Source organism: Cariama cristata, unplaced genomic scaffold (assembly GCF_000690535.1).
Source record: "Cariama cristata isolate BGI_N322 unplaced genomic scaffold, ASM69053v1 scaffold6301, whole genome shotgun sequence".
Taxonomy (NCBI): domain Eukaryota; kingdom Metazoa; phylum Chordata; class Aves; order Cariamiformes; family Cariamidae; genus Cariama; species Cariama cristata.
The window spans coordinates 122179-148755 of NW_009597495.1; the positions used below are offsets into that span (position 1 = coordinate 122179).

At 46.1% G+C, this 26577-nt stretch overlaps 1 protein-coding gene across 1 annotated transcript in view; it reads left to right on the forward strand.

The window, feature by feature from the left end:
• Window positions 1-26577, forward strand: part of RPTOR (regulatory associated protein of MTOR, complex 1) — a 156526-nt gene that overhangs the window by 122084 nt on the left and 7865 nt on the right. Inside the window, 8 exon segments of the mRNA XM_009708907.1 lie at window positions 1811-1921; window positions 10483-10588; window positions 12948-13062; window positions 13560-13684; window positions 14952-15056; window positions 19143-19190; window positions 24987-25120; window positions 25863-25955. Of these exon segments, the coding sequence (XP_009707209.1) occupies window positions 1811-1921; window positions 10483-10588; window positions 12948-13062; window positions 13560-13684; window positions 14952-15056; window positions 19143-19190; window positions 24987-25120; window positions 25863-25955 (837 nt within the window).

The following is a 26577-nucleotide window of genomic DNA, read 5'->3' on the forward strand; positions in this document are numbered from 1 at the left end:
TTACACATTCTGTTCTTTGTGGTTTATTTCTACATCTCTCTTGTTTGCTTCTAGCTGCTGTTGACTCCAGATTGGCTTCCTCTAACCAGTAAAATAAAAATGGGATTATTTTTTTTCTTCAGGATAAATTTTGGTTTATAGCTTTTGGTAGGGCATTATTCACTTCTGCTACTAAGAAGTGTTTAATCAGAGTTGATTGCTTACTCAGTCATAAACATCTGTCTGCCTGAGTGATAACGCAGAGTCAGATCTGTGACCCTCAGATGCTTTTTTCTCCAACCTCAGCAAAGCAGGGAGCAAGGAGGAAAAAGGGGGGATTCCTCTTCAACACACAAACCAGCATTCCTCTTGAAAGACTGATAGGTGCTTCTGCACCAGAATATTCACCTTCTTTCCAGTAGCCCGTACCCACTCCACAGTCGGCAACCCCTCTTCACTGTGCGCAAGGAGGATGTGAGCCCACACTGCTACTGGGAAGACAGAAGCTCATTACCAGTTGCTCTGCTGGAAGGGAGCTGGTCAGTTAGAAGCTGTGAGGACCTCTGGGAGGAAAGGCAGTGACTCCTCTTTTCAGCACACAAGCAAGCCAACAAGAGGTTTGCATACATTTTAGCATTCTAAAGACAGTCGTCAGGTACTGGGCATTTTTCCATTTACAGACGCACAAAGGACCGATGTGGTGCCAAGTAGAGCAATCGGTCAGGTTTTAGTATGCACAAAGGATTCTGAATGTCACCTTCAGATGACTTCAGATGAGTCATGTCAGACAAATATGGTTGAGTCCAAGCACACTTGGACATGCTTGTGAGCATCACTTGAAGATGGAGACTATTACTCATCAGTGGTCAGTGTTCTTCAGGATTCAGCCATCTGGTAATAGGTTTGTGTCTACCTCTCCCTCTACTTCAGCTCATTTCCAGGACTTGCCTGGTCCTGGCTCTCTGGATTGAGAGGAGACTGAAAAGGCAGCAGGTACGCTCTGCTGCCTGCACCAACGTACAAAGCATGATGGAGGGAGGATGTTGACCCTCCTTTTCTCCCTCCTGGTGCTGTAAAAGGGAAGGATTCTCCCATCTGAGGCTGTGAGGTGTGTGCATTGCAGTCCACAGGACGAGTGGTCAGCACAGCTCTCGAGTGCTCTGGCTACTGAGAAGTAACTGCCCTTCGCTGAAACTGGCAATTCTGCCTTTCTTTAATGAGTGATCTCACAGGAGCTTCCGGAGGTGGAGAATCAATTTTTCTGTGTGATTACAAGAAAAAAATATTGAAGCCTTAGCACAAACACCTTCACTTCTGATGGGGCTGGCAGCAGTAGCCTGGATCATATTTCTGAAAAAATGGCTGAAATCTGAGTGGATGGAGTGGTCTTTCCATTTTCTTTTTGGATGTCTTGTGCTTCATAACAGATACTCAATCCATATATGCCCTTGACGTGAAGCTGTGTCCGGCTTTATCCTGAATCATCTTCACTGCTTCTCTGCTGTTTCTCATGCCAGATGCTTGGGAGACTGTGAGAAAACTCATCCTTGGACTTCATTTTGGTGATATACTGATGCTTCAGCCCTGATTCATACAGTAGCCTGATTATGTCTTGTGCTGTGTGGATGAGGAAATCTGCACATTTCCAAAGAGTTAATGTAATGACAGTGATCTTAAAGCTAGATGTAAAAAATTTCATGTCCTTGGCAACGCGTTTGAACTCTTTTCTGCCCCATGATGTGTTGAAGGCAATCTGGATATTGCTGTGTACGCATCTTGCCCACGTGAATGGGAGGGACATGGGTTAACATCCTGTTCTTTTTCTGGACAGACGACTGACGATGCCGATGATACCGTTGGACACAAAAGTTTCATTTCAGCCACAGTGCAGACTGGATTTTGTGACTGGAGTGCGAAGTATTTTGCTCAGCCAGTCATGAAGGTAATACTTCGTTATCTCTGTGCATGCTTTCTGGACCATGGCACTGCAGCTCTTGAAAAGGGCTGGTGTCCTGAGCGTAGGCTCGTGGCTTTCCCTGTTCTTTTTCCCTTCCTTTTCTCTCAATCTAGGGAGGGAAAGGAATGGACTGACTTGCATCATGCTGCTCTAGGGAGCTGTGTGACCCTGTGCTTGTAAAGTAAGAGGGAAGAAGTCGTTGGAGGGAGTAGGAGAGTTAGTGACAGGTGGGACAGTGGTGTGTTACTAGGGAAGGAGCTCAGAACAAAAGCCCTGCACCCCATGGAGAATGTTCAAGAAAGAATGTAAAAATGAGGAGAGGTGCTGTAGTAGGTCCGGATTCACCAGTTTTGTGTGGTTGCAAGTTGCATTGCAGAGTTGTTTAATTTTAAATGTGTATATTGAAAATTGCATTATAGTAAAAATTAATTGATTTTTTTATATAAATAAACAGAAGGTCTTTTATTCCAGAAGGGGCTATGAGAGGCTGGAAAAGGAGAGATGCTATTTTCTTTCTGACATTCTAGCTGAATTTTCTGGCTGTGGGGATGCTAAAACAAGCAGAGAAATGGTGGAGACTGCTGCCCTGGGGGAAGACCACATAATCCCAGTGGCAGCGGGACATATCCTCCACTTGAAGTTAGGCTTGACTCTGTAGTCGAGTGTGACTTCAGAGCTGTGCTCTGCTTACGGGCACCCTCTGTAGCCACCTTTAACTTAAAAAGGAGAAAGTTATAGTGGCTGTACGTCCACGTGACTTTGGAAGCGTCATTGTTGTGTTTTAAAGTGTTTTTTTTTAAAGTTCTGTTATGGCAAAGAATGAGGGTGGTAATGACAATTCTCTGCTGAGATCTTTTTAGAAGTATGTTCTGGTAACTTAAGTTGGCTTTATGTGAAGTGAGAGATACGCTGAAGCCTTGTTCTAGGAAAAAAAAACCAAAACAGAGCTTTTAAGAGATGGGCAAAGATCATCAGTGACTGGAAAGAGAAGCTGTTAAATTCCCATAATCTCTTAGCCAAAGACCAGGTTTCAATTTTAAGTATGAAATCAAAACACGCAGTAAATATCTCCTTATTATAAGCAAACACGATAAGGCAAGCCACCAGGTACCTTGGGAGTCAAGCAGCACAAACCGTAACAGAACTTTCAGCTTAATTTCTTGGAGGTGTTACGATTTCTGTGAGTAATAATGCACAGTCTGTATTAATGCCATTGCCTGAGCAACTCCACAATGGCTGTTTGTATCCAGCCACTGATACTTAAATCTTAATAATGAAGAAGTCGTACATTTTATGTGCCAGCTCACCCAAGAATGGCCACTGAGCCATCCACCACCGCTCCTTCTATTCTTTAGGCATGTTAAATTGTTTGGTGGTGAGGTGAGGTAATTGCCCCCAAATTTAAGGTTATCAGAAAAGGAGTTACATGGCAGCCAGTTTCTGTGTAGCTTTGATTTCTTTAGAGAATCACCAGGAGGAAAGACTAGATGGTAAAGTGATTGCCTGAGACTTCCTCGGCTGCTAGTGAAATTAACTTTCTTCTGATATCATTAGCAGAATAATTCATTAGGACATACATCTGGCCTCTGGGGCTTCATTGCTTGGTCAAGCTTTAAACCAGGGGTTTCTCTCACTGAGATGAGTTTCAGTGTCTTGATTCAAGTCCAGAAGAGAGTACAAGAGGAGGATGTTGTTCCATCTCTTAGTGCTTATTAAAAACATTTGTCTGCTTTTTAAGGAAAGCTCTTCCCAGTGAAGAGGGGTGTCTTTATTAATAAAATAAATCATGGTGGACAGCCAATCAAAGGCAGGTTCAGTGGGCAGATGGGGAGCTCTCTCTGTGTGTGTATGAGTTTCCCACTTGATGTGCATAAAATAGAGGAAGTTACTTTAGGGGAGAAAATGAAAAATGTGGAGCATTTCTGTACTAATTTACAGAAGCCGGGGAGGGGGGAGTCACAGAAATTGAGGGCTTCCCTGCACCCCAGTGAGTCCCAGAGTGTTCAGTGTCTCACCACAGGACGGACGGTGCTGCGGACTGCACCCCTGCGCACCCACGGGTGCGGTGCTCTGCCTCTCCCACTTCTGCCAGCGTAGCAGGAGCAGTAGCATGTATGGCAGTGAGGGGGCTTTTAATAGTTCCCTAAGTGTTTTCATTTGGAAATACTGACTGACTGGGGCTGAGTTTTCTGAGCGCGGACTGTCCTCAACAGCGGTGTTTTGGGGTAAAGTTTGAGCAAAACAAAATCTGTGTTTTCTAATAAAACAAGGAGGAGAATTGATTTCCCCATTACTTCCATAAAGCAACTATAAAAGGACAGGTAGAGGGTTTCTGCAGGAAAGCTTGTGTGTTGTCCTGCCCTAACAGGGAATTATATGTAACTTTATAATTAGAGTGGATGGTCGTCCTGGCGTGTGTGTCCAAGGGACAGGAAGAAGTCCTTCTGCGGAGCTTGCTTTGGCGTTCCTTGATTGCTGCTTGTGTAACCAGGCAGGCCTGGCCGTCCAGGAGCTCGGTGTTGGCTGAGTGTCTATCGAGTGCTCCTTCCCGAGACTGCTGTTCCTGCAGCAACAAGGAACAAGCAGCCCCGGCTGGTGTCTGCTGGCTTTTGGGAACTTCAGCCTCGTGAAAAAGGCAAAGAGTAAAGTCTGCCGAGTACTGATGGAAAAAGATGGCATTGATGTTTAATTCCAACACTTCATTTGGAGATGCAGCCTACCATCATAAATAGTGAAAGACAAGAGAACTATTCCTGTAATGAATAAACATAAAATGACTGTGACTGCGTCTTAGTCATATTTAATTTATGAATTTAGTTTTGCTTCATAGACCTTGCTCTGAGAATGTTTTCACTGGAAAGATAGAGGGATTAATTTCCAGTGTAAATCACTGGCTGGGTTTCAAGCCATCATGCCGAATTTGATTTATTGATTATCTAATCAAAGAAATGGAGAAAGAAAATATACTGCCTTGTGAATTCTCAGTGTGCCAGGAAAAACAGATACCTACCCTAGCTCTAATCTCTCCAAAAGTCTTTCCTCTTCCTGAAAACTCTTGCGGCAAAAGGCTGTTCTGCTAACCGCAGGCGGTCTTGGACTGAGGCGCACAGGAAAGCCTTGTTGCCAGCTGTCAGGAAGCCCTGAGTCAAGGAGAGCGGGAGCCAGCATCTGTTATTTCCAGGACTGGCAGAACATGCAGGCAGGAGCTGGTAAGGATCCTGGAAGGTGAGAATTACATAAGAAATCCTTCCTGATAAATCCCTGCCTTAACTTCAGCACTGTGTCTTGGCCGTTGTTCAAAGCCCCAGTAGAGAAGCGAGCCTTCCGCGCAATTGCTGCAGTAACGTTAACCAGGGAAGAACTGTATTTACTACTGGAGCCATCTGCTGAATCTTCCGTGCTCACCTCCAAATGCTGACATCAACGTCGAGAGGGAGAGACAAAGTGTTGAAGAAGAAAAACTTCGCTGGCTTTCAAATGACACTGCTTGGTGGGAGGTTTCAGAATCGTAATTGGTTTCTGAGTGGAAGCTCAGAGATGTTAGGAATTGGTGGCATGTCATGGTCCTCGCCGTGTAGCACTGTTTGTGAGTCCCTCATACCTCTGGGAGCTCTGCTTGGAGGAGAGCTGAGCAACAGCCAAAACCGGGCTCTTGTTTACTAAAATGACTTCCTGATGCTTAAATGGGAGCTGGCTGGGAAGGAGACAAAGGCGTCAATGGTGAACCTAAATAGTTAGTTCTTTTGAATAATAATTTCTGGTTTTCCAGACAGCAGCAGCTGGGCTAGAGGTCACGGCGCTCTGCTACACAGGCATCCTGACGTTCTCCCGTCCTTGTTTGTCCCCAGAAGCTCCCTCATGACATGTTCTGTGGGTTCATATTTTCATAGATTACTGCTCCCTCCTGACAAGGTCATCCATACAACTCTGTCCTGCAGGTGGATGAGCATGGAGGGAAAGGACTGCATTTTACCTGCGTGTTCTGGCTCTTTCTGCTCACTGCAATGATGGTCTAAGGGCTTGGCCGGCCAAACCCTACCTGTTTAGCAAAAGTATGCTAATTGCCTCTATCACACTTAACTGAACTAGTATAGAGCATCTCTGCTAGGTTACAGTTATTTGCAATGCTTTTTAAGGTTGAGTTCAACAGAGTTTGTTTCATTAAGGGTATTGTACATTTACTCTCCGATAACACTTTAGAAGGACCCACAGGGATTTTTGTGCATTATTCTTGCTGTTTTTCTTCTCTCAAAGCTCTGTGACCCTCCTGCAGTATTGCAGAATTGTGCCAAGTTTCTTTCTATGCAGGCTCAGCCCCCATCACTTTCTCTTTTTAACTTGCCTGTTTGCCGAATTCCAACCAGCATCAATCAGCTTACTGATAACACTGGGACTGGTGAGACCCAGAGTCTGGATCAGAAGTGGGGCCACCTAGAGTGAAGATCTAGTGCTCAGCGAGTGTATTTTGGGAATTTTCAGCTGTGATCCCAGCTGGACCTGGGGGAAGCTATTGGACACACACAGATCCTGGCGGAAGCATCTTTGCAGGAACCTCCCTTATGAATTCCAAGGTGATGACATCCCCCGTCTGCAGAGCCTTTGGCACAGGGCATATGGTTGTTTGAGTCAACTGTACCAAAGCCAAGACTTTAGCATATGCCCTTAGTATTCTCTGACTGCAAGGAGCTGGATTGCATTGTAAAGTGATACGTGGATATAACCCCTTCACAACATCGCGATCCTCTGGGAGAGCATTTGGGACTTCCCTTTGTTCACACCTTCAGAGGATGAAGAGGAAGACCAAGATGGCAAACAGATGATTGTGGAGGCAGAGGCCAGCCTAGAGCATACGTGAATTATAGGTGCTGCAGGAAGGTGTCCAGGCACCAAAAGTGGAACAGGCCAGGTAAAGACATCATCCATTCTTTGCTGTTCTGGGGGAGGAAGGGCTGTTGCTGGGGCTGGTGTCAGCTTTCAGGTTTGTCTTGGTCAAGCAGCACGCCAGCAGTGCGAATGCAAACATGGGAAATGAAACAAAAAGCAACTGATTAAATAAGATTCCATGCAGGAAAATCTAGGCAGGGCCCTTCTCTCCCCTCATCACTTGATGCCGCACTCTTGCATTGGATCTCTGTAACATGATGAGGATCTGAGGTAGTGAAATAATCTATCCCTAATGTTTTCCTGATACATCTACAGAGTCAGCTTTGACTACTGCCCTGCCCCGGAGTTCAGGATGTCTGCAGGAGGGAGCTGTGTGAGGTAACGGAGGCAGAGGATGTTTGGTTTCTATAAAGAATCATTTTTGCTGACCTGGCATAGCACAGGTCACTGTTATTCACCCAGCGCAAGCATTATCTCCAGAATGGTGAAAGCAATCAGAGATCCCGTCTAATGAGATATAGAAGGATTTTGTCATTGTCAGTTCTGCCCAGACAGCAGAGAGGGAAGCCTTACGTAATGGGCTATAAAGATGCCTTTACTGTCTACCTGAGGAAATTATAATAATCATTTTAGTTCCTTTCTTAAGGACCTGTGGATGAATGCAGGACTGAAGGATGCAGCAGAATGCTACACTGAAAGGACAGTAAATGTGTGCCAAAGACTGTACAAAAAGAAGACGAGGTTTCAGTGGCGTGAAAGGACGTGCAGTATGTGTGTGAACGTTGACGAGATGGAGCTGGGTCCTGATGCAGGCAGCCTAGAGAGGAGGAGGTGCAGGAACCAGCACAGGTGGACAGGGACAAGCACCTGCATCCTCTGCACCTGGGAAAAGAGATGCAGCTGCAGCAGCCCACTCTCCATGAACACATGCTCCCATCAGAGAGCTTGGCTTGCACGCTGCAGCCTCTCAGGGATGTCCGCTGATGGGTCAGTGGTACCATGCAAGAAGAGTGTTGTTGCACACTGTTTTAAAAGGATCTCTATGTGTATTTTCAAAAAGAAATGTTTTGGTGTCGTTGTGGAGGAGTTGTACCCTTTTTTACAACAAAATCTTGCGCTCTTGCTGCATTCATCATGCAGGTCTTCACTTGCATTTCTGAAAGGGTCTCAGGTGTGTGTGGGCTCTGGGTTGCTAATGCTTGGACCTTTGATGGTTAGACATTTGGCGGTTTGCCTCCAAAACAGTCAATATTACACAGTTTCAACTTAACAAGCAGTATTGGAGATTTCTCACCAGCCAGCCTGCCAGAACTTCCCCAGAGATTTGTCATCCCATCGGCGACAAGCTGTAGATGGCACTGACCATACTTCTGTCTTGGTTTCTTGCTCAGTTCCTTTTGCCATCTGCTCCTCTGCTTGCAGGTGGCATGCAAGGCACGCCAGGCAAGTGGGGTTTTGAATGGAAAGACCACTTCTGCCACCAAAACCCAGCAGTTCAGCAGTGGCCAGGGCAGAAGCTGTCCTAGTGAGCTGGGCAGGACAGGCAGTCACTGAATAGTGTGGAGGGAGGGGTGTTTGCTGGTCTCGATGAGCTTGACGTGACTATCCTGGCCTGCGTACGTGCCTTTTTGCATCGCTGTTCCTGGTGATCGGGAGCCTGCGCACTGCCTCCCTCTCATCAGAGTGTTTTATCCTACAGACGCTTGCACTAAGCGTGCTTCCAGCCATGTCTGAGGCTTGTCTTGCCATATTATATGGAGTCTACTGATGCTATAGCGTCTAGGGACCATACCCTGAGAGATCTCATTATAGGAGGAATCTTTATTACTGATATCAGATGATAAAAACAACTGCCTGCTGAGCCTCCTTGGAAGAGTTAAGTTATTTTTCTTCAGACCTGAAAACCCAACAACTCTTTTAATCTGATATTCTTTAAGAGTGGTTTGCTCAACTGCCTAACTGTGTATTTCTTAGTCCTAAACCGTGAAAGCTGCTGGGTGCCTGTAGGAGAATTTACCATTCTGCTTGTCCCCTCCTCTTCCCCTGGCCTTTTAGGTCTGTCTTTAATTTATTCCCAGAGAAGCTGGATTTTCATTAAGGTGTAGGTGTAATCTCTCCACTCTCAAATCTCCTTTGATGTATTTCATCTTAGGTTTGTTTATTGCTTTACATTATTGGTCATTTGTCATTGCCTTTCTATTAGATGTTGTGTTCTTGAAAAATTGAAATAGTAGTGCTTTTTTTTTTTTTTGCTAGGAGGAAAGGTAGAGGGTGAGTTTCTTATTTTTTATTTATTTTAAAGCAGCAGAAATTCAGCTCAGTAATAGTTGTTTTCCAAAGTACGATGCATTTTGAAGACAGTGTAATATATAATAGTGATAAACGATTTAAGTACTTTCTTGTTCAGGGAAAAATAGTGTGTGTTTGTGGGGAATGGGGAAAGACTTTGTCTTTTATGTCTCCCTTCTTCAAGAGTTACTCCTTTTGGAACAGCCATCATCAAAAGAAGCTAGAATAGAGTCCTGTTGCTCAGCCCCTTAACTGATCCAAGGATGTTTCTGGAGCAGTGGTGTTACTACTAGTGTTGGATAATTTTTTAAGCATTAAAAAAAAGACACATTGTACGTAACTCCTGCAGTGGTTTTGGGCATGAGATTATCTGAGTTTATTCCTTTTGATCTGTACTTTGACTTAAGGGTAGGAGTACCTGTCGTCTCTGCCAGTCATTAGGAGCAGCGCCTTGACTCCTCGAGTCCCCGGCAGGAGCTGCCGGTAGCGCTGGTGCAGAATCCCGAACTGGCCTTCTGGCTGGAGGACAGATGCTGCAGGAAAGCCACGGAGCATGCCGAAGCCTGGAGCTGTGGGGTGTGAATAAATACAATAAAATAGATTAGAGTGCCTGTATACTGCTCCAGGGCCTCGCTCCAATTTCAGGTGGAAGTTTGTGTGTAATCAAACCAAGATGACGCTGGGGCATCATTTTCTTGCAACCAGTTCTGGTACGGGAAACTGAAACAGCTGCTGTTACTAGTAAATGTGATGTTGGTAACTTGAGCATCTCAGGGATTTGAAAATAATGTAATGCCTTTTTTGGCCTGCAGTCATCTATTAGCAATGAAAGAAAGAGTTTAATGTGTTCTGAGCTTTCTGTCTGTATCAAAGCTGTGTTCTCTCCTTAATCTCAGGATTGCTACGTGATGCTTTTCAGCTGAGAAGTGTTAAGCAGAGTAATCTGTATTGCACTGAAATCGGGCTTGCATTGTTTTATGGAGGAAAGGAGTTGCGGTGATTGTGGGTGCAGTAGAAAGAGGTTCCTTACGAACGAGTCACACGTGTTACAGCGAGGGGTGATTTGAATGTGCGTGACTCCTCAGAAACCCCATGTCATTCACTTTGGAGAAATGGCTGCGACCTATAGGACAGCAAAAGGAAAGGAGGAAGAGGTTCCAAATGATGGGGAAGATTTGGATCACGGAGATGCTCAAGTGTTTAATAACATAAGGTCCCATGAGCTCCTCCATTTACTGCCTGAAGCTGGAGACCCTAAAGAATTTATGGCTTAGTCTGACGTGCATGTGTATGAGTGTGCGTTACAAAGGTAATTTGTGGAGTTTTGATGGTTACTGTTGTTTTGTGTTGTGAATATGTTGATATACTGAAAGATCCCAGAAGAGCATGACTTGGAGAGCCAGATTCGCAAGGAGAGAGAGTGGCGGTTTCTGCGCAATGCTCGTGTCAGGAAGCAAGCCCAGAAGATCATCCAGAAGGGTGAGTGATTTCCCTCTTGCCCGTGCTGCAGGCAGCTTCCTCGAGCTCCGGGCACTGCGTTTGGTCAGGTTGCTGAACTGCAAAACCCCAATTAACAGTGAGCCCATGCTGACCCTCAAACTGGAAAGGTGCCTGTTCTCACTCCCATGTGCAGGCAAGGCGATGCTGCTGTAGGGTATTTTGCTGATAGTCGCTCACCTTTCCCTTCTCAGCTGCTGGTTTTGTTCGCCAGCTCAGGGGGGCGACCACTTAAAATGTCAAATCTCTGCCTTCCCCTTTGAAAACTTCACTACAGCGCCGTGTTAGAAAATGACGTGGTCGGTCCCAAGTGGAGTGCTGAGCCAGAGCGTAGCACCAGGCTGGCTGACCTGTCGAGTCCAGCGCGGAGCGGAGGAGCCTAAGAGTAATGACTTTCTTGAAGGAGGAGAGAGCTTGCCGTGAAAGCATGGCTTCCCCACTTGAACGAGTTGCCGGAGCATCCCATTTCCAATGCAAGTGTCTGTCGGCTGATGGGCAGCAGCTGAGCTCTTCAGCCACGTACCTGATCACAGCCGGCACCTCCGCGAGAGCCAGAGCAGTTGGCATGAAATCAATAATTCAGAGGCCCATAACAGATGCTATTGATTCACAATTTGGACTCTTCCTCCCTGTCCTGTAAAGTTCAGATGGGTACTGTAGGTTATGTTTTTAAAGGGATAGAAAGCAGAATATTGTAGGATAAACTTCAGAGCTGCAGTCTGGCTGAGAAGACTCCGGCAGGGTTTGATGTCTGTCAGACACCGTTTGCATAGCCGGTCGTGGCAAACCAGCCCTGCCAAGCTGCTGGATGTGTCCTCTGCGCACTCGGAAGACATCTCAATGATGTCTTTCGCATTCCCCACTCTGCTGAACTCTGTAAATGATTGATTGCTCTTGATATCCCTTTGTATTTTTAATACTCGTATGTATGACTTTATGTGTGCTGCTTACGCATTTCCCTCTAACGTGCCTCAGGTTTGGGTTTCATCAGCATGTACTCTCCAGAAAGCTGATGCTGCTTTTATTTATGACTCTTTATGCCTCTACAAGGCAGTGGTTGGGCTAGAACTCTTTTAGCACAGGAATTTATTTTAATGTAGTGGAACCCAGTGAAGTTTCCTCAGGAATTTACATACTTAAATTATTCCTGCTTGCGTGTCTTGAACAGCAGAGGCTGGGGAGTGGCATTTATGGGAGCTCTTCTCATGGCATCTGTCTGGCAGCATCCCCAGGGGCAGAGCCGTGCGGGTGGGGGCTGTTCCTCTCCTGGGATGCTCACCGAGGCACGTGGAGTTGGAAATAATAATTTGCTGAATGAAGAACTGCCCAAGGCTCAGCCTCCTGCGTGTACCTTGTCTGGAGGTTTGCTGGGCTCAAGTCAGTACGATGGGTAGCTTAATGTCATGAAACTGCAGAAATCATAAACCAGAGTAATATAGAAATGAAACTGGAGCCCAGGACGTGGCTTGGGAGATCTCTTTGAATACAAAGAAGGGGATTTTTCATGCCTGCCTGAAGAAGTTAAATCTTTTCGAGACAGTGTTCGTATTTGGTTGCTTGACCTGAGCGACTAAAATGCCAGTATTCATGAAAAAAAAATGAAAATGTGAAATATTAAAAAGAATTAAAATAGACTTACAATCTTTTAATGAAAATTAGATTAAATGGATGCATTCTAAAACAAACTGGAGCTGAGTAAAAGTCTCCTGGGCTTACGGGTTTGTGTGATGAATTCATACTGTGCTGAAAAATTGCAGTGTCAGGGGTACCAGAATGGTTTGTGAATAGCAAACTGTTCTGAAGAAAAGATGAGAAAGGTCTTTAACCATCATTTTAACGTCTCCATGGAAAATACATTTTTCATTTGCAAATCAACCTAAAATTTAGAAGAACTGAAATGGAAGGTTAAATAAATAATCCACAAGCTAAAATTAAATACTGTATTTTAAGTTGAAAAAAAAAGTTTTGGTTTTTTTTTTTTATATTTGAAAAAATAGTGTTGATTTTTTCTGTCAACACAAACTGGTATTTCTCTGGGCTTGGTTGTGTTGCTTGCTGTGTTCTCTTCAGTTATCAAAGTAAAGGACCCCCTGATTTGTCACCACGGTTTTTAGTTTGTACCCTAAGACAGGAGACAAATCGGCATGGAGGAGTCAGGGCTGTCGGATAACCAGAATCTGAGAAGGTTGTTGATGGAGGACAGTGTTGGGGGATCTGTTGGTGAGAACTGGGGGAAGAGGAGGAGGAGGAGAGCGGTGACACCTGGCACAGGGAAGCTGGGCATCCCTCGGGCGGGATGTTCACAGGCACTGAGCCGTGGCTGCCTCCCGTCCCCCCGCAGGTATTTCCCGGCTGGATGATCAGATCTTCCTCAACAGGAACCCGGGCGTCCCCTCCGTGGTGAAGTTCCACCCATTCACGCCCTGCATCGCTGTAGCCGACAAAGACAGCATCTGGTAAGAGTTTCTGCGGGTCTGTAAAGCACCCGCTGCCACGGAGCACGCGTGGACAGGTTCAGAGCAGCACGTCAAAGAGTGCGTATGGATAATCACAGGGTAGCCCTGCCGTATGTCATTCTTTTCTTTTCCCCTGCTCCCCTCTGCGGGCATCCTTCCCTCTCTCAGGGCAGGGAGACGGGGCAGAGTCCTCCTGGATTTCGGTGCCATCGTTGTAGGCGTTGCACCGAGTCCTTTTCTACAGAGGGTGCTGGGTTAGAGGGCTGCATGTGAGTCCTGACAGATTTATAGTAGTTACTTACAACTGGGCTTTTATCCTATTTCTTTCGTAGAAGGTTGACATACATTATTAATTAAATGATGCTGAATACCAAAGGAGAAAAACAAATTGAATTGGTATCTGATGTGTGTAATTTTTAGTTTTGCTGTAATAAGTAGATCTCTTCACAGCTTGCACAGAGAACCAAGAACTGACTTCATATTTTTTCCTCCCCCAGTTTTTGGGACTGGGAAAAAGGTGAAAAGCTGGACTATTTCCACAACGGGAACCCTCGATACACCAGGATCACAGCAATGGAGTACCTGAATGGACAGGACTGCTCCTTGCTGCTGACTGCCACAGGTAAATAACGCATTTTGCCACCTGTGAGGGCAGGACTAGGGTGCCTTTACAGAATTCAAGTCCATGTGAGCTGTTCTGGACCTCTCGCTCTCCCCTCTATGAATTTGGCCCAACCTGACCCTTCCCTCCCCTGTGGCTTGTCTGCCTGGTCTCAGCTGAGGAGACATTTCCAGGATCAAACCTGAAAGTTGTTTCTGGCAGTACTGAAATCTCTTAACTGCATAAGTAAGTGCTGCAAAGATTTTTCAAATGACTAACAAGTCAGATGCTTGCTGAAACCATTTCCAATCAGAGCTTTGTTACGTCTTTCTGAGTCTTTACCTATCGTTGCAAGTTCCTGGTAATCTCCTCCTATACAATAGCTCGGGCAAAGTGACTTTAGTTGGTTAAAAGCTGATGTCCAGAGCTGAAAAGGAAATCATGCTCAAACCAAAGTATGAGAAATCAAATTCTGTTACTTGTGCTGTTTTAAGTCTAGAGCAGGCCAGGCCTATTTTAAGCACTAAAATTCTCAAATAGTTCTGAGTTTATCTCTAGTCCGTCTCTCTCACCTAGGGGAAGCAGTTCTCTAGAATGCCCTGTTGCATCACGTAAGGTAGCATGAAGAGCTCTTTCCCATTCATTGGTCTGTAAAGCTGTGAGTAAGATCTGCTTCTCTCCCAAGGAACCATTCTAAACCTGTCAGTCTAAGTGTTTTCAATAGCTTTTCAAACTTCGTGCTGAAATGTACAGGTTGGGTATAATTAAGAGAGGTGGAAGAGGAGCTGAGAGGGCCTTTAGGACATTTTTCTTTCAATTTATTGATTCTTAGCACGAAAGTTTCACAGATGGGGAGCGAATTGAAAAAATACACGATGTTTTTGAAAGATTTGCTGCTGATGGCCTGGGCTTTGATTCAGCTTCTGTGGGCTTGTATTTTGTATTTAGTAGGGTACTTTTGTGGCTCTCAGCAAGGAGGACAGACTCGAACCCTAGAGAAAATGAATTGGTCGAAGAAATGGAGCAATGTCTAATGTCAGGTGTTATTCGAGGGAAGGAGAAAAGCTCTTCCAGAACTGATCCCAGTAGAACAATGCTTTAGGTTTCATGGATGTAAGATTAGAGAGGAAAAACAGCTGTGATAAAAAGGATTAAGTTCAAGTGACACTCTCAGTTTTGGAGTTCGTATGACTACAATTCCGCTTCTTCCTTTGTTGTGCATGAGTAATTACGAGAGCTGCATCAGCAGTGACGTTGCGTGGTGTCCTCTCTTTCTGTGCTCCCCAAGATGATGGTGCCATCAGAGTGTGGAAGAACTTTGCAGACCTGGAAAAGAACCCAGAGATGGTAACTGCCTGGCAGGGGCTCTCAGACATGCTGCCAACTACACGAGGTGGGTGCCCACTATGTTTTGTTGGGGGGGGCGTGTAAAAATCATCTGTGATGGTAGGGTTTTTTCTAGGGATGGGGAGGGTAAAATGGGTTTCTCAGCTTCAGCCGTCGGTAACATCGTTGTTCGACAGTCTCTGCCGTCTGGAATGGCCTTCTGCCAGGTCTGGGTGAGGAGTTACTTTTCCAGTTCTCACAAAACAAACCAGCAAAACCAAAAGCCCAACACAGGAACCTCACACACACACTGAAGAACAACCAGAGCAGCCTCTTGCTGGGGAGCAGAAGGGTACAAAGTCTTTGTCCTTTACAAGCTTCACAGCAGCTGGCTTGCCCAAGCATTCCTCTTAACGGTGTTCCTAAGGAGAGAACTGTAGAACAACGGTGGAAACGGGCACTGCCCTGCTCCGTGCTTGTTGTGGCAGAAGGTTATTCTTCCCCTTTGGGTTGGATAGGAGCTCACGTGTTGCCTCTTTCCTTCTGGTGGGCTGCTCAGCCTTTGCACAGCTTTGCATGTTGCACCTGTGACCTCCTTTAGCCTGAGCTCAAATTTTGGCACTTACTCTTTCCTGTTTACTGTGGGTCAGGAGGTGGCAAGAGAATATGTGATCTAAATCTGACACGTGCAGAAGGGCAGCACAGTTAGACATTGACCTACTTTGAATGTTAGAAAATTTGCATAGAAGAAGATGTAAAAAGGAGCGCTGGCATCCAGCCATACACAGGATGAAGCCAGAAGACTGGTCTGAGTAAGCCTGAAGTCTGTTTTAGGACACTAAAGGAGGTGGACATTTCTGGTAATGAACTAATGCTCGAATAGTGGTTCTCTGTCACTTAAATATTTTTAATCAAGGCTACAAGTTTTTCTAAATGTACAGTAGTTCAATCAGCACTTGTGGGATTGATGCAGAAATTGCTGGGTGAGGCTCCCTGGCTTGTGCTATGCACGAAGTCGGATAAGATGACCATCATAACTCATCCTGACCTTAAAATCTGACAGTTCTCATTTCTGAGCTTATGTGGTTCATCACAGGAGCCCACCACCGCTCGGTTAGCTATTCGTTGGTTTTTACTAGTGCTGCCTTGTTGAGCTCCTATGTGTTGTGTTTTCCTTAACACCTCATGGTTCGTCTGTGGTGTTACAGGGAAAAGGAACCGTATTTGAGGTAATTTTAGGCTCTGTGCCTTGTTGTGGTATGTGCACAAAACTGATTATAAGCTGCTGGAAGTTTGCATCCTACTGTGGAAATTGCCATAGTCAAAACCTGCTCTTTCAGAGATGTCAGTAAAAGCAGGAGGAAAATGGTGGTAATGCACCGAGTGGTGAAAGGCCTGGATCTCCTTAGGCAGAGAGGAAAGTGTCCAGTAGTCATCTCAAATTGCCCTTTGTAGTGTTATTTGGTTGGTCTGTATTTCTTTCTTGTCAATAGCAGCTTTCCTGAAGGATGTTGTTTGATGTTTACCATCCCTGGATTCAGGATCTTGCGTCCTTGGTGCTGGTAACAAACTCTCCCAAACAACTGGGAATTCCCCCAGACTGCTCCGATCATCGGCCTCTTGCTTCATCATCAGTCGTGTTCAGGGAGGATGTTGACTGAACTCCTTCAGGCTTATTCCATTTTCCTGCCTTACTTTCTATGCGCACCTTACGAAAGCATCGCATTTGCTGATTGTACCTGACTCTCCACAGGCCTTTAATAGAGCAGAAAGGATTGTTAGCATTGATGTTTGACATTGTAAAATAGGTTAAGAGCTGAGGCAAGAGCCGATTTAGCTATAAGAGTTGAATGGTTACCCTTGCTAAAACAGGAGTGTTTAAACTTTTAAGTCTGTTCTCTTTAAGATTATGGAGTTTTGCCCTTTTCTTTCCCTTGTGGTCTTGGGAAGTCTGAGTCCTGTTGCACTTTTGGAGCACTAGAACTATGTTTGGAAGAAGAGAAGGACAGATTTCTTTGTGGAGAGAGAAATAAATATAGTCACTTCAAAAGAGCTATGTGGATCAGGTCCCCTTGGAAATGAGACTTGAACAGTTACCTCTTGCTGCCAAGACTGTAGTTGTGGCCCAGCACTGGCTTATAAAACTGAAGATGCATCTTTGAAGCTGCAGAGCTCAGGAGTTTTACTGGAGTTTGTTTCCTCCTACTATTGATTTCCTTCTCTCCTCTCCCACCCTTTTCCCCCATGTCGTACTCATCTATGAATTTAATGGTCATCTTGACAGCAACCAGAATACTGACTTTTCTAGGCAGTTTTTCCACTTGTAAAAGGAGAGAGGAGTATGCAATACCTACATACATCCTTTGGAAGCTTGAAAAGCATCCCTGGGTTATCCGAGTAATGGGAGGTCAACAATAACGTGTTCAGGGGCTGCCTGGGAGCGGGGAGCAGACCAGAGCAAGGCACAGAACTTCAGCTTTTACACTCTGTATAAAGGACTCGTTTGTGGCGTGCAGCCTGAGGAAAGAGAAATGAGCTGATACAGCTAAGTTAGTGTGTTAAACCCCTGTGTGGGGATACTCTCGCTCAGGAGTAGCTTGGCCCCAATTCATTGCACTTAATAGCTGACTTGAGGCTCAGGGTAGGTGAGTCTTAATTAAAACACTGGCAAACTACTGTGTGGGCACCCTCTTTTTTCCAATGTAAGATCTGTTGATTTTGATCTTGTTTAGATCTGTGCTCATGATGCACCAAGAAAGTCTCTTCCAATCAAAATCAGCTGTTTATTAAAGCAGCATTGGTAGCAGGTGCTCTAGGATAAGGCAGTGACTGGGAGTCCCCAGCGTGAGAGATAGAGGAGGCTGAGAAAAAGGCAAAACGCTTGTTGTGAATAGCCTAGTGTTTCAAAAGATGTAGGAAAAACCAAGCATTTTCTGTTGAGCAGCGTAGGAAGACCATAAACTGACGTGCTCTGAAGCTGTGGTTTGACAGCAGGAGACTTTAGGAATTCTGGCAATTTCTATAGAAAAGGGTGTTTGAAGGCTGCGGGTTGTGTGAGCTTGCAGAGCAGCACAGAGACCCATCGCCTGATGCCTACGAGAGCTCGGTTTGGAGCTGCTCTGAATTTGCACTGCCGGGCTGGCTGGGTCGCGCAGCTCTGGGGCTGTCTCTTACGACAAGTGCCCACGCTCGTGCTTCTGGACAAATCTGCTGTGTTTTGTATTGTTTCTTTGTGACAAAGGGGAGCTAGCCACAACTCCCTGGCCAGAATGGCTCTGTCCTTGAAAGCAGCACAGTTCTGGAATTTGGAAAAATACAGAAGTGTAACCAGCTGCTTCACAATTACCCAACGCCGTCTGCTCAGCGGTTCCCTCCCCAGCTCCTTGTGTGCTCTCTGCAGATGCCTGCGTTGTTTTCCCTTCTCCGGTCCAGCAAAGAGAACCAGTATATTGCGTGTAAAGGGCAAGGGCTGAAGGGCTCAGCCAGGTCTCTTCCTGAACACCTGGAGCTCCCTGTGCAGGATTTTCCAGAGTTGCCTCTCGCTCTTCCCCGTTTGCTGCCATGCTCTCGTTGCCAGGGGCTTTACAGTGGCTAAAAATTGTAGTCCGTGTCTGAGGCTAACTTTCCATTTAGGAGTTGTTTAAACGGAGCACCCGTAAATGGTTCGCACTCTCTGGGTGCTGGTTGGCCATCTGTCCACTGAAGTGGGTACGACGGCACTTGCTGTGGGGAGCCCAGCCCTTCCACGGCAGAAACCTCGTGTTCTGCACTTGGTTTGATTTGTACAGATGCCATGAGTTATTTGGATTTCTGTTTGTCACTTCCTGATGCGTTTTACTTCAGAACAGGGACCAGAACGTGCAAAGGATAGTCTCGTTGTTCAAGAAGAAATGTCAAATCTGTGCTGTTGTCAGCCAGCCAGAACACTCACTTCACACATGACAAGCGTTGATGGCTTCCCGGGGAATGCTGTGATTGAACTAGTGCCTGCTCTCTGGATGGAGGCATGTGCTGCTCTTGGTGCTTCTGCTTCTCTTTTATGTTCTTTCCTTTAATTTGAGTTGCTTTTTCTAATCCTTTTTTAAGATTTATTTTTGCTCTGGCTGACCGTCTTACCCTTAGCATCAACCCCTTAATCCCTGTCTTCTCACAGGTCTGGCCCGAAGGGTTTCAATCTATCTTGACAGAAGTAAACAGGGAGGTGAGTGCTTTCTTTCCTGTTACCTATGATCAGCTGGGGTGGGCAGGATCTCCTCATCTGGCTTCGGGTTGGTTGACTGGTTAGTTGGTTGGTTGGTTTTTTTGGCATTGTTTGAATGACTGCTGGGTCCTTGTGGTTCTGGGAAAGCTTTGCTGCTTGTACCTCTCCCATTCCTTGCCTTGTGTCTGTGTCCGTAACAGCCGTGAGAGATGCAGGGAGGGTGTCTGTGCTCTCTAGGTAAGCATAGCCAACTGCCGAGGAAAAGGGAAAATTCATGTCATGCTTTCTGCAGGGAGAGGAGGTGTGGGTGGGATGTACAGGACTCTGTTGCCAGGAGCATTTCAAAGCATCCCTGGACAAAAGGGTTTGAATGATAGGTTCCAAACGTGAACTGCCGCCGTTGAGCTAGTGTGGATTCTACTGTGGTTTATTTGTCTTACACTTTTGCTATAAAGATCATGTGAAAAGGAGAAGCTGATTAATCTTTCCCAAGAGGCTTAGAATAGTGGACTTTTGGCAAGGATATGCCTAATAGATTTTACAAATTCTGTTATTTCATATGGAAGGAAGGTAAATGAACTCCCCAGCCTCCATCTGTAGAAGCAGGACTGCGCAGTGTCTGCATTGCTCTGGAGCCTGGCCCCCTCCTCTACTGCCGAGGTCTTCGGGAGAAACAGATGGCTAATGTGTCAGGGCATCTTTGTGCTTATGCACGTCCATGGATGTTAATGTTGACATAGTCATCTTGGATTATTCATCAATTATTAATATTTGCTGACTGATAAGAGCTGAATGTGTCTGTAATGATTAACAGGATGAAGATGATCGCAGTGGTGTGTGATTCAGAGCTCTTTAGCTTGAGGTCTTTGCAAATCTCTCTTGCTGTTCAGAGACAGAGCACGGGCAGAGAAATTAGCAAAGCTGATGTGTTGCTCTGCATTTCACGCAAAAATCCGCTGGCAAACAGAAAAGCTAAAATTAGCAAGACTTGGCTGTGGGGAATTCCCTGCTCAGTAAACTGGGCATCCGAACAGTTTAAGGAAATACCAGCCACTCCCTTGCTGGATCAATACTGCTGATGCCAAGCAATCGCACTCTGTCCCAAGCACACAAATAACCATGAATCAATAAAAAGCATTCACCAGCATTTTCTGGCCGAGTGTTCTCCTAGTGCAAAATGCAGCAAGAGGATTCCTTCTCTCCCAGTGAAGAAGTCTTAAAAATGTATGAGATTAGCTATTTGCTTGACAGCAAACTACATCAGCAATATTTAGATAAAATATACTAGTTTAGTCACTGAAGCACAGAAAATCTGTTCTCATTGCCCAGGCTTCTGTGAGGAATTTTTACTGAAAGAAAGACAGGGGACTGTCTCTTCATTCTCGCACCACTGGGTGCTGGTTTTAGGCAGGAATCACTGGGCACTGCTGTATTGCAGATCAGTGGTAAATTAAAGACCGCTGGCTTAATGGTCTGGGTCATATCAGGCCACAGTGCAAGTCAGCCCGGGAATCCTTCAAGTCCTTGTGAGCACACAGCAAAGTCTGCAGCCGGCACGTTCAACATCATGAAGGCAGCAGTCGTCCCGGGATGCGTTAGTGTGACCCTCGGCCCAGGCTGCTTCACCTCTGGCTCCATCGGAGCTCTCCTGGGCTGTCCCAGCACACCGCTGCGTTACCTCCCGTCGGCATAACTGAATGTGCGATAGGAAGAAGGAGACTGTGTTAACAGGAGAATATATGTCTGACCTGTGCCACCTCTATCCATCGCTGCCTCGGGGGGGTTGTTGGTGCTGATATGTAAACAGCCATAATCTCCCTTACCTCAAGAAAATTTATACTGATGCCAAGCAAGAAACAATAAGCACATACTTGCCAGTTCCCTCCTTCCTTCCTCCTCTCCTGAGGCTTCCGAAACAAAGTGAAAGACGTCAAATACCTGCTCTGCAGAAAAACAGGACCTTGCCCTCTGGAGCCTCTGCCCTGCTTTGAATACTGCTGACGGTTCTGGCAGGCAGGCAGCGATCCCGGTGGGAGAGCGGGGAGAGGCAGCCTCGGAGCATTCTTAGGAATTTAGCAGCATACTGGAAGGGAGGTTTCATGGGGAGCTGCGTGGGGCAGCCTGCGACGGAGAGGAGCCTCGGCAGAGGGAAGGCTCTAACCTGCGAAAGGAGCCGATCAAATGATCAAACTCAAACAGAGCTTATGCTGGAGAGTGAGAAAAGCAGAGGAAGCCTTCCCACATCTCCCCGGGCGTTGGTGTCTTGTCCTTTAGGAACAAGAAGCTTGGGAGAAGCACCTTATTTCTGGACAGATTTTTTTATGGGAATAAAAATTGCAGCTCCAGGGGTTGGTGTTCTTTTAATTGGATTCCCAGCATCAAGCTGCTCTTCTCCCTTGCTGCACATAGTCCTTGGCATAAGAAGAACGACACTTTTTGAAAGGTTGTTGTAGAAATTAATGACAAGTGAGGTCGTACAACCCTCCCACTGCTTCCTGGAAATTAAAACAGGGATGCACCTCATAGCTCAGCCAGGAGGGCCCGTGATTAAAAAGTCATCAGTCGGAATCCGAGATGCTTTTATATTGTGTTCTGTGTAGGTATTCCTGATTTCACTGAAATGCCAAGTACAGGTTGGCCGCGTTCCAGTGACATTAAAAGTAAGTGTAGACACTCGGAATGCCGCTGCTCTCAACACCAGGGTCATTTATTGAAATTTGTGTAAGGAACTATCCCACCCAGACAAATACCTGTTGCTCAGGGGGAATCCTGAGGGAACAGCCATAGAAAGTTACAGCTTCAAGAATGGCTCTTGGTATACGTTGCCTTCTATATAAGCTTGTATCATGCAGAGCTGCAAGTACTTGTGTTAAGACTCAAAAACAACAACAAAAACAAACAAACAAACAAAACCCACCAAAAAAAACCCACCACAAACCTTTAAGAATTTCTTTCCCTGAGCTGTGGGAGATTTGTTGCTCATTATCTGAGAACATAACATTCCTTATGGGAAAATTGTAATCTTAACTAATGATGCATTAAAAGAAGTGTCTTGCTAGGATGCCTGTTTCTGCAGTTCATTGCCTTCTGAGAGTACCACGGTTTCACTGCTGGCCTCTCTCGGATGGTTGCACTGGTGTGACGGCGTTGCCCCTGTTTACTCCATTTCTGTAAGCAGGTGGGAGCTTGGAAACGGGGTGGCAGGTAATGCAAAACCTTGCTGCGTGGCTCAGGCAAGGAGCTGAGATTGCATGGGTTTGCAGAGTACCTTACCTTTTGGCCAGAATGAGGCTGAGAAACATCTTGGATGCCAAACGTACAAGCCAAAACCCAGCAGGTGAACTGCAGTCTCAGTTGTAACATCCTGGAGAAGGACCTCCGTTAATTAAAAAGGAAATGATAATTAGTATTAAGTCCTATGTTTATTTCTCATCCCAAAATACTAGGAATTTAGCATGTAAAGATGAGCCAATACTGTATCATTTCCACCATGAAAATGTTTGCTTTTACGTAGAAATAGTTCAGCTATTTATGTCTGGTGTCATACTGTGAGTGTCATCTTTGAATTTGAAGTTTCACAGTCAGAGGAAGCTTTCCTTCCCTGACACCCGCTTGCGAACGACTTAAATTTATGAACAAAGGCTTTTCTTCTTTTGAGACGCATTTGAATTCTGGTTTAGCATTCCCAGTTGCATCCTGGGGTCCCCTTTCCCTCTCTCCTTCACCCACTTCTTTGTCAGGGCATCACCTGGGCTGCAGCGGGAGCGGACACCCCCGGCCCGGGGCTGGTGCTCGGCACAGGCGCGACCTCCGCAGCCAGGACCCGCCACCGTTCTGGGCTGCAGACGGAGCTGGCCCTGTCCCAGCAGGGAAGGTGCTGGGAGTTCTCCTCGGCTGCAGCTTTTATGCAAATATTCTGTTATTTCTAATGCCTGCGTTGTGTGGTGCAATAGGAGCATCCTGTACGCTGAAACTGCCTCGGCCGCTTGCAAGCACTGTGCATCAGAAGCGGCAAAAACGGAATTTTGTATTTTGTTGAGAGAATAAGGTGGCTGATGAAAGAAAGGGAAGATCCCTTGTTACGGAATGATCAAAATGCTGCGCTTCCCTCTCCCAGAGTGTGGAGGTTGTCACTTACATGGACTATTTAAGTTTTATAAGAAAGGCAGGAGCTACATTGACTGCTTGGAAGACCATGAGCCGCACCATACACCAACATCATCGCCCTCCTTTCTTTCCACCTGTGGGCTCTCGGACAGCCCCTGCTTCAGAATGAGCCCTTGTCCTTTCTGTCCGGTTACCTCTCATGGGAGATAGCTGTGCCGTTTTACATAAAGTGAAACCCCTCTGGAGCTTCTTCCCTCGGTGAAACTTGCTGTAACCTCCTAGAGGGCATCACTGAATATCCTCAGTGCTTAAATTGCTGACAGATACACCAAGATAAGCACCAAAAATGCCAGTCATCGCTCCAAATTCACCATCTCTGTCCCCCTCTGCAGAAAAGACACCTGGAACCGCAGCAGGCTGGGGACTTGCTACCAGTCAGACTGAAGAAAAACATTGTCTTCAAACTGGGGAACGTAACTGGAAAATTGGGAGCTTTAAAACTGCCTAAGAGCACATTGCCTACTTAACTCCACCAGTGATGGTAATGGCGATATCTGTCTCAGCCTGCCAGGTTTATCTTGTCACATGGGCCATAAACAAGATGACAAATGAAAACACTTCAGTGATGTTTATCATCTAAATCACTGCCTGCTTGTTTGCCTTGGATCTCTAGCAGCCCTCTGAGCTGCCAGGCAATCTGAAGTAACAATCAATTTGACTCGCAAGATAACGGTACAAGCTCTCAGCTTAGCTGAGAGTCCTGGATTTCCTGCGGTAAGGTGACGGACTGTCAATAAACGTCCGTAATCTTCTCAGTGGTATGCAGCAAGATCACAAAACGACTCGGATGCAATGCTTAGGAAGGGGAGATGGGCAAAATATTTTATCTGGATCTGTGCAAAACAAGGTCGTTTCATCATCTTTGAAGAAAACTCGATGTTTACAGGATGCCTCTGTTGTTTTCTTTGTGCCCGTAAAGGTGTTTGGTCTGGTAAAAAGTACTTAATGGCCCTTTGGTGACAAAGACAATGTTGGGGTAGGTTTAAATTTCTTGCTGAGGCTAATTCCTGACAGTAGATCGAGTCAAATTCACCTTTGTGCTTTCTGAACAAGCAAGTTGTGGAGTGGAAATACAGGAACCACTGAAGGCGACTGCGAATGGCTCAGAGCGGGAGCCTGCAGTCCTGATGCATTGCAGAGTGCTTTCTGACTCCAGGTTGCATGTGCTTATAAAACACTTCTCAGCACCAGAGTCTCAGTTTGGCGTGGATGAGAGGGTGAACCGCTGCTCTGCAAGGCAAGGATGCTGCTTCTGCCTCTGCCAAAGGGAGAGCCCTGCCCGAGGAGATGAAAACAAACACAAAAACTGGAGTTCTTGTCTGGTTCCCTCGTGTAGCGCTCCTGGGGTTTTTTATTTGTGTTTTTAACATATGAGTAAGAGTCTCCCTGGAAAACCCGTAGATTTGGAGTTGGTCAGCCTATGCAGAGTAAAAAACAAAAGATAATTGGTGTACAGCTGTCTGCTTTAAGCAAAACATTTCTGTACTGTGGAGGTGGCACACAGGTACAAAGAAGTCCCTTCTAATTAAATGTACAAGAATTGTTCCTCGGAGATTTTCCCGGCCGAATCAGGGGTTTCCCAAGTCCCAATATCTGGTTCGTTCTGATACTTGTGTGCTCTGCGCTTAGGAGAGCCAGCTCGCTCGATGGCTCTTGGGCATCTTATTCCTCCGGGTGGGAAAGGAGGTGACAGGAACTTGCTCTTCTCTGGAAATTGCCATACCGGCAAAGGTCATGAGTTCCCACAGTCTGCCGACCTGCCTGTACACAGGTGCCCGTGTCAGGTGTTTTGGGGATTGAAATTCCCCTGTAATTGTCTTAGAGCAGGCTTGGGACGTTTTTCTAAATTCGCCTAGCAATCAGTTTATGCCCTCAAAGATGAGGAGCACAAGCTCTCGTAAATGTATCTCAGCTAGTGTAATTGCAGAATGTTCCCCTTCTTGTCTGTCTGTATAGCAAATTGGTTTTTACTCCTACCAAGCTGTTTAATTCAATATCTTGCAGCAATGACTTTGCTATTCTTGTTTAGAAACATCTCCCCTTAGCCACGTACTTCTATTGGAGTAAGGAATCGTGGTAATCCAGAGGCTCTCGGGTCTTGCTGTGTGAGGTGTCACCGGTTCAGTATACTTCAATCATGATTTAATCTGGTGTTCTCATAAAGTGCTGGATAATTTATTAAGACTCCCTTGGAAGTCGCCAGCGGCTTGGCAGCGTCCCTGGAAGGCTGTGTTCTCCTGCCTGTGGGGGCCATCTGTACCTCCGCTTTTCAAAGCACTTAAGCTAGACAAGGGGTCAAAGACATATTTTGGACTCAAATCCAGGACTAGCTGATTTGATCCCATTTGGAGGACGTATGGATGTCCATGTATGTAGTTTTACATTTCCTCTAATAATGGTAGTTTCCGAAGCATGAGGTCAGGAAAGCTGGTGTTCTAATTAGTGCAGCTCTGCCTGTGCTGACGCGGAGAGTAATTTGCACACCCTGCCTGTGTTTTGTCTTAGGAGCAGGAGGAACAAGAAACCGGGCTCCTGATGACATCGGGAGATGTGAGGATAATCCGGATCTGGGACACAGATCGGGAAATGAAAGTACAGGTAATATCTGCACGTTTGTCCCGTTCACCTTTTCCCTTTCGGAGCCCATCCCACACAGCGAGTTACCCTATGCACAGCCAAAGCATCTGAGACTCCTCTGTGAAGAGCTGACAGGTTCTGGAGCTCCTGCTTCCCTGCCTCAGAGTCACGTTACGAGATAAATGAAAATACACACGTACTTAGTGAACGTGTCAGGTCTTTCCTGGAAGCTGCTGCTGTTACTCTGGGCGGTGTGCAGCCGCGTTTGGGAAAGCTGAGGCTGTGAAATCCAGAGGCAGGCATCAGGATGCAGAGAGGGTTTCCTATTAGCACGTAACTGAAATTGTGTAAAGACGCTTCAGGAAACTTCGTGGTGAGTTGGGTCAGTGGTAGAGCATTCGGACTTAATGCTGCCATCTCTGCTTCTCTGGGATGCACGCAGAGCTATTTACAGAGCAACGTACCTGCCAGCCAAAGGTCTGTTTCTCAGGGAAGCTGCGTCCGCGCAGAGAGCACTTACGTACCTGTTCAGTCCGCCCCCAGGCCCGAGTGCTCAGCAGGACAGAAACAGGAGCGTTGCCTAACCGTGCGCTGGTCACACGCAGGCAGTGGAATTGGTGCCAGCTTGGGCCAGGCTGACTCA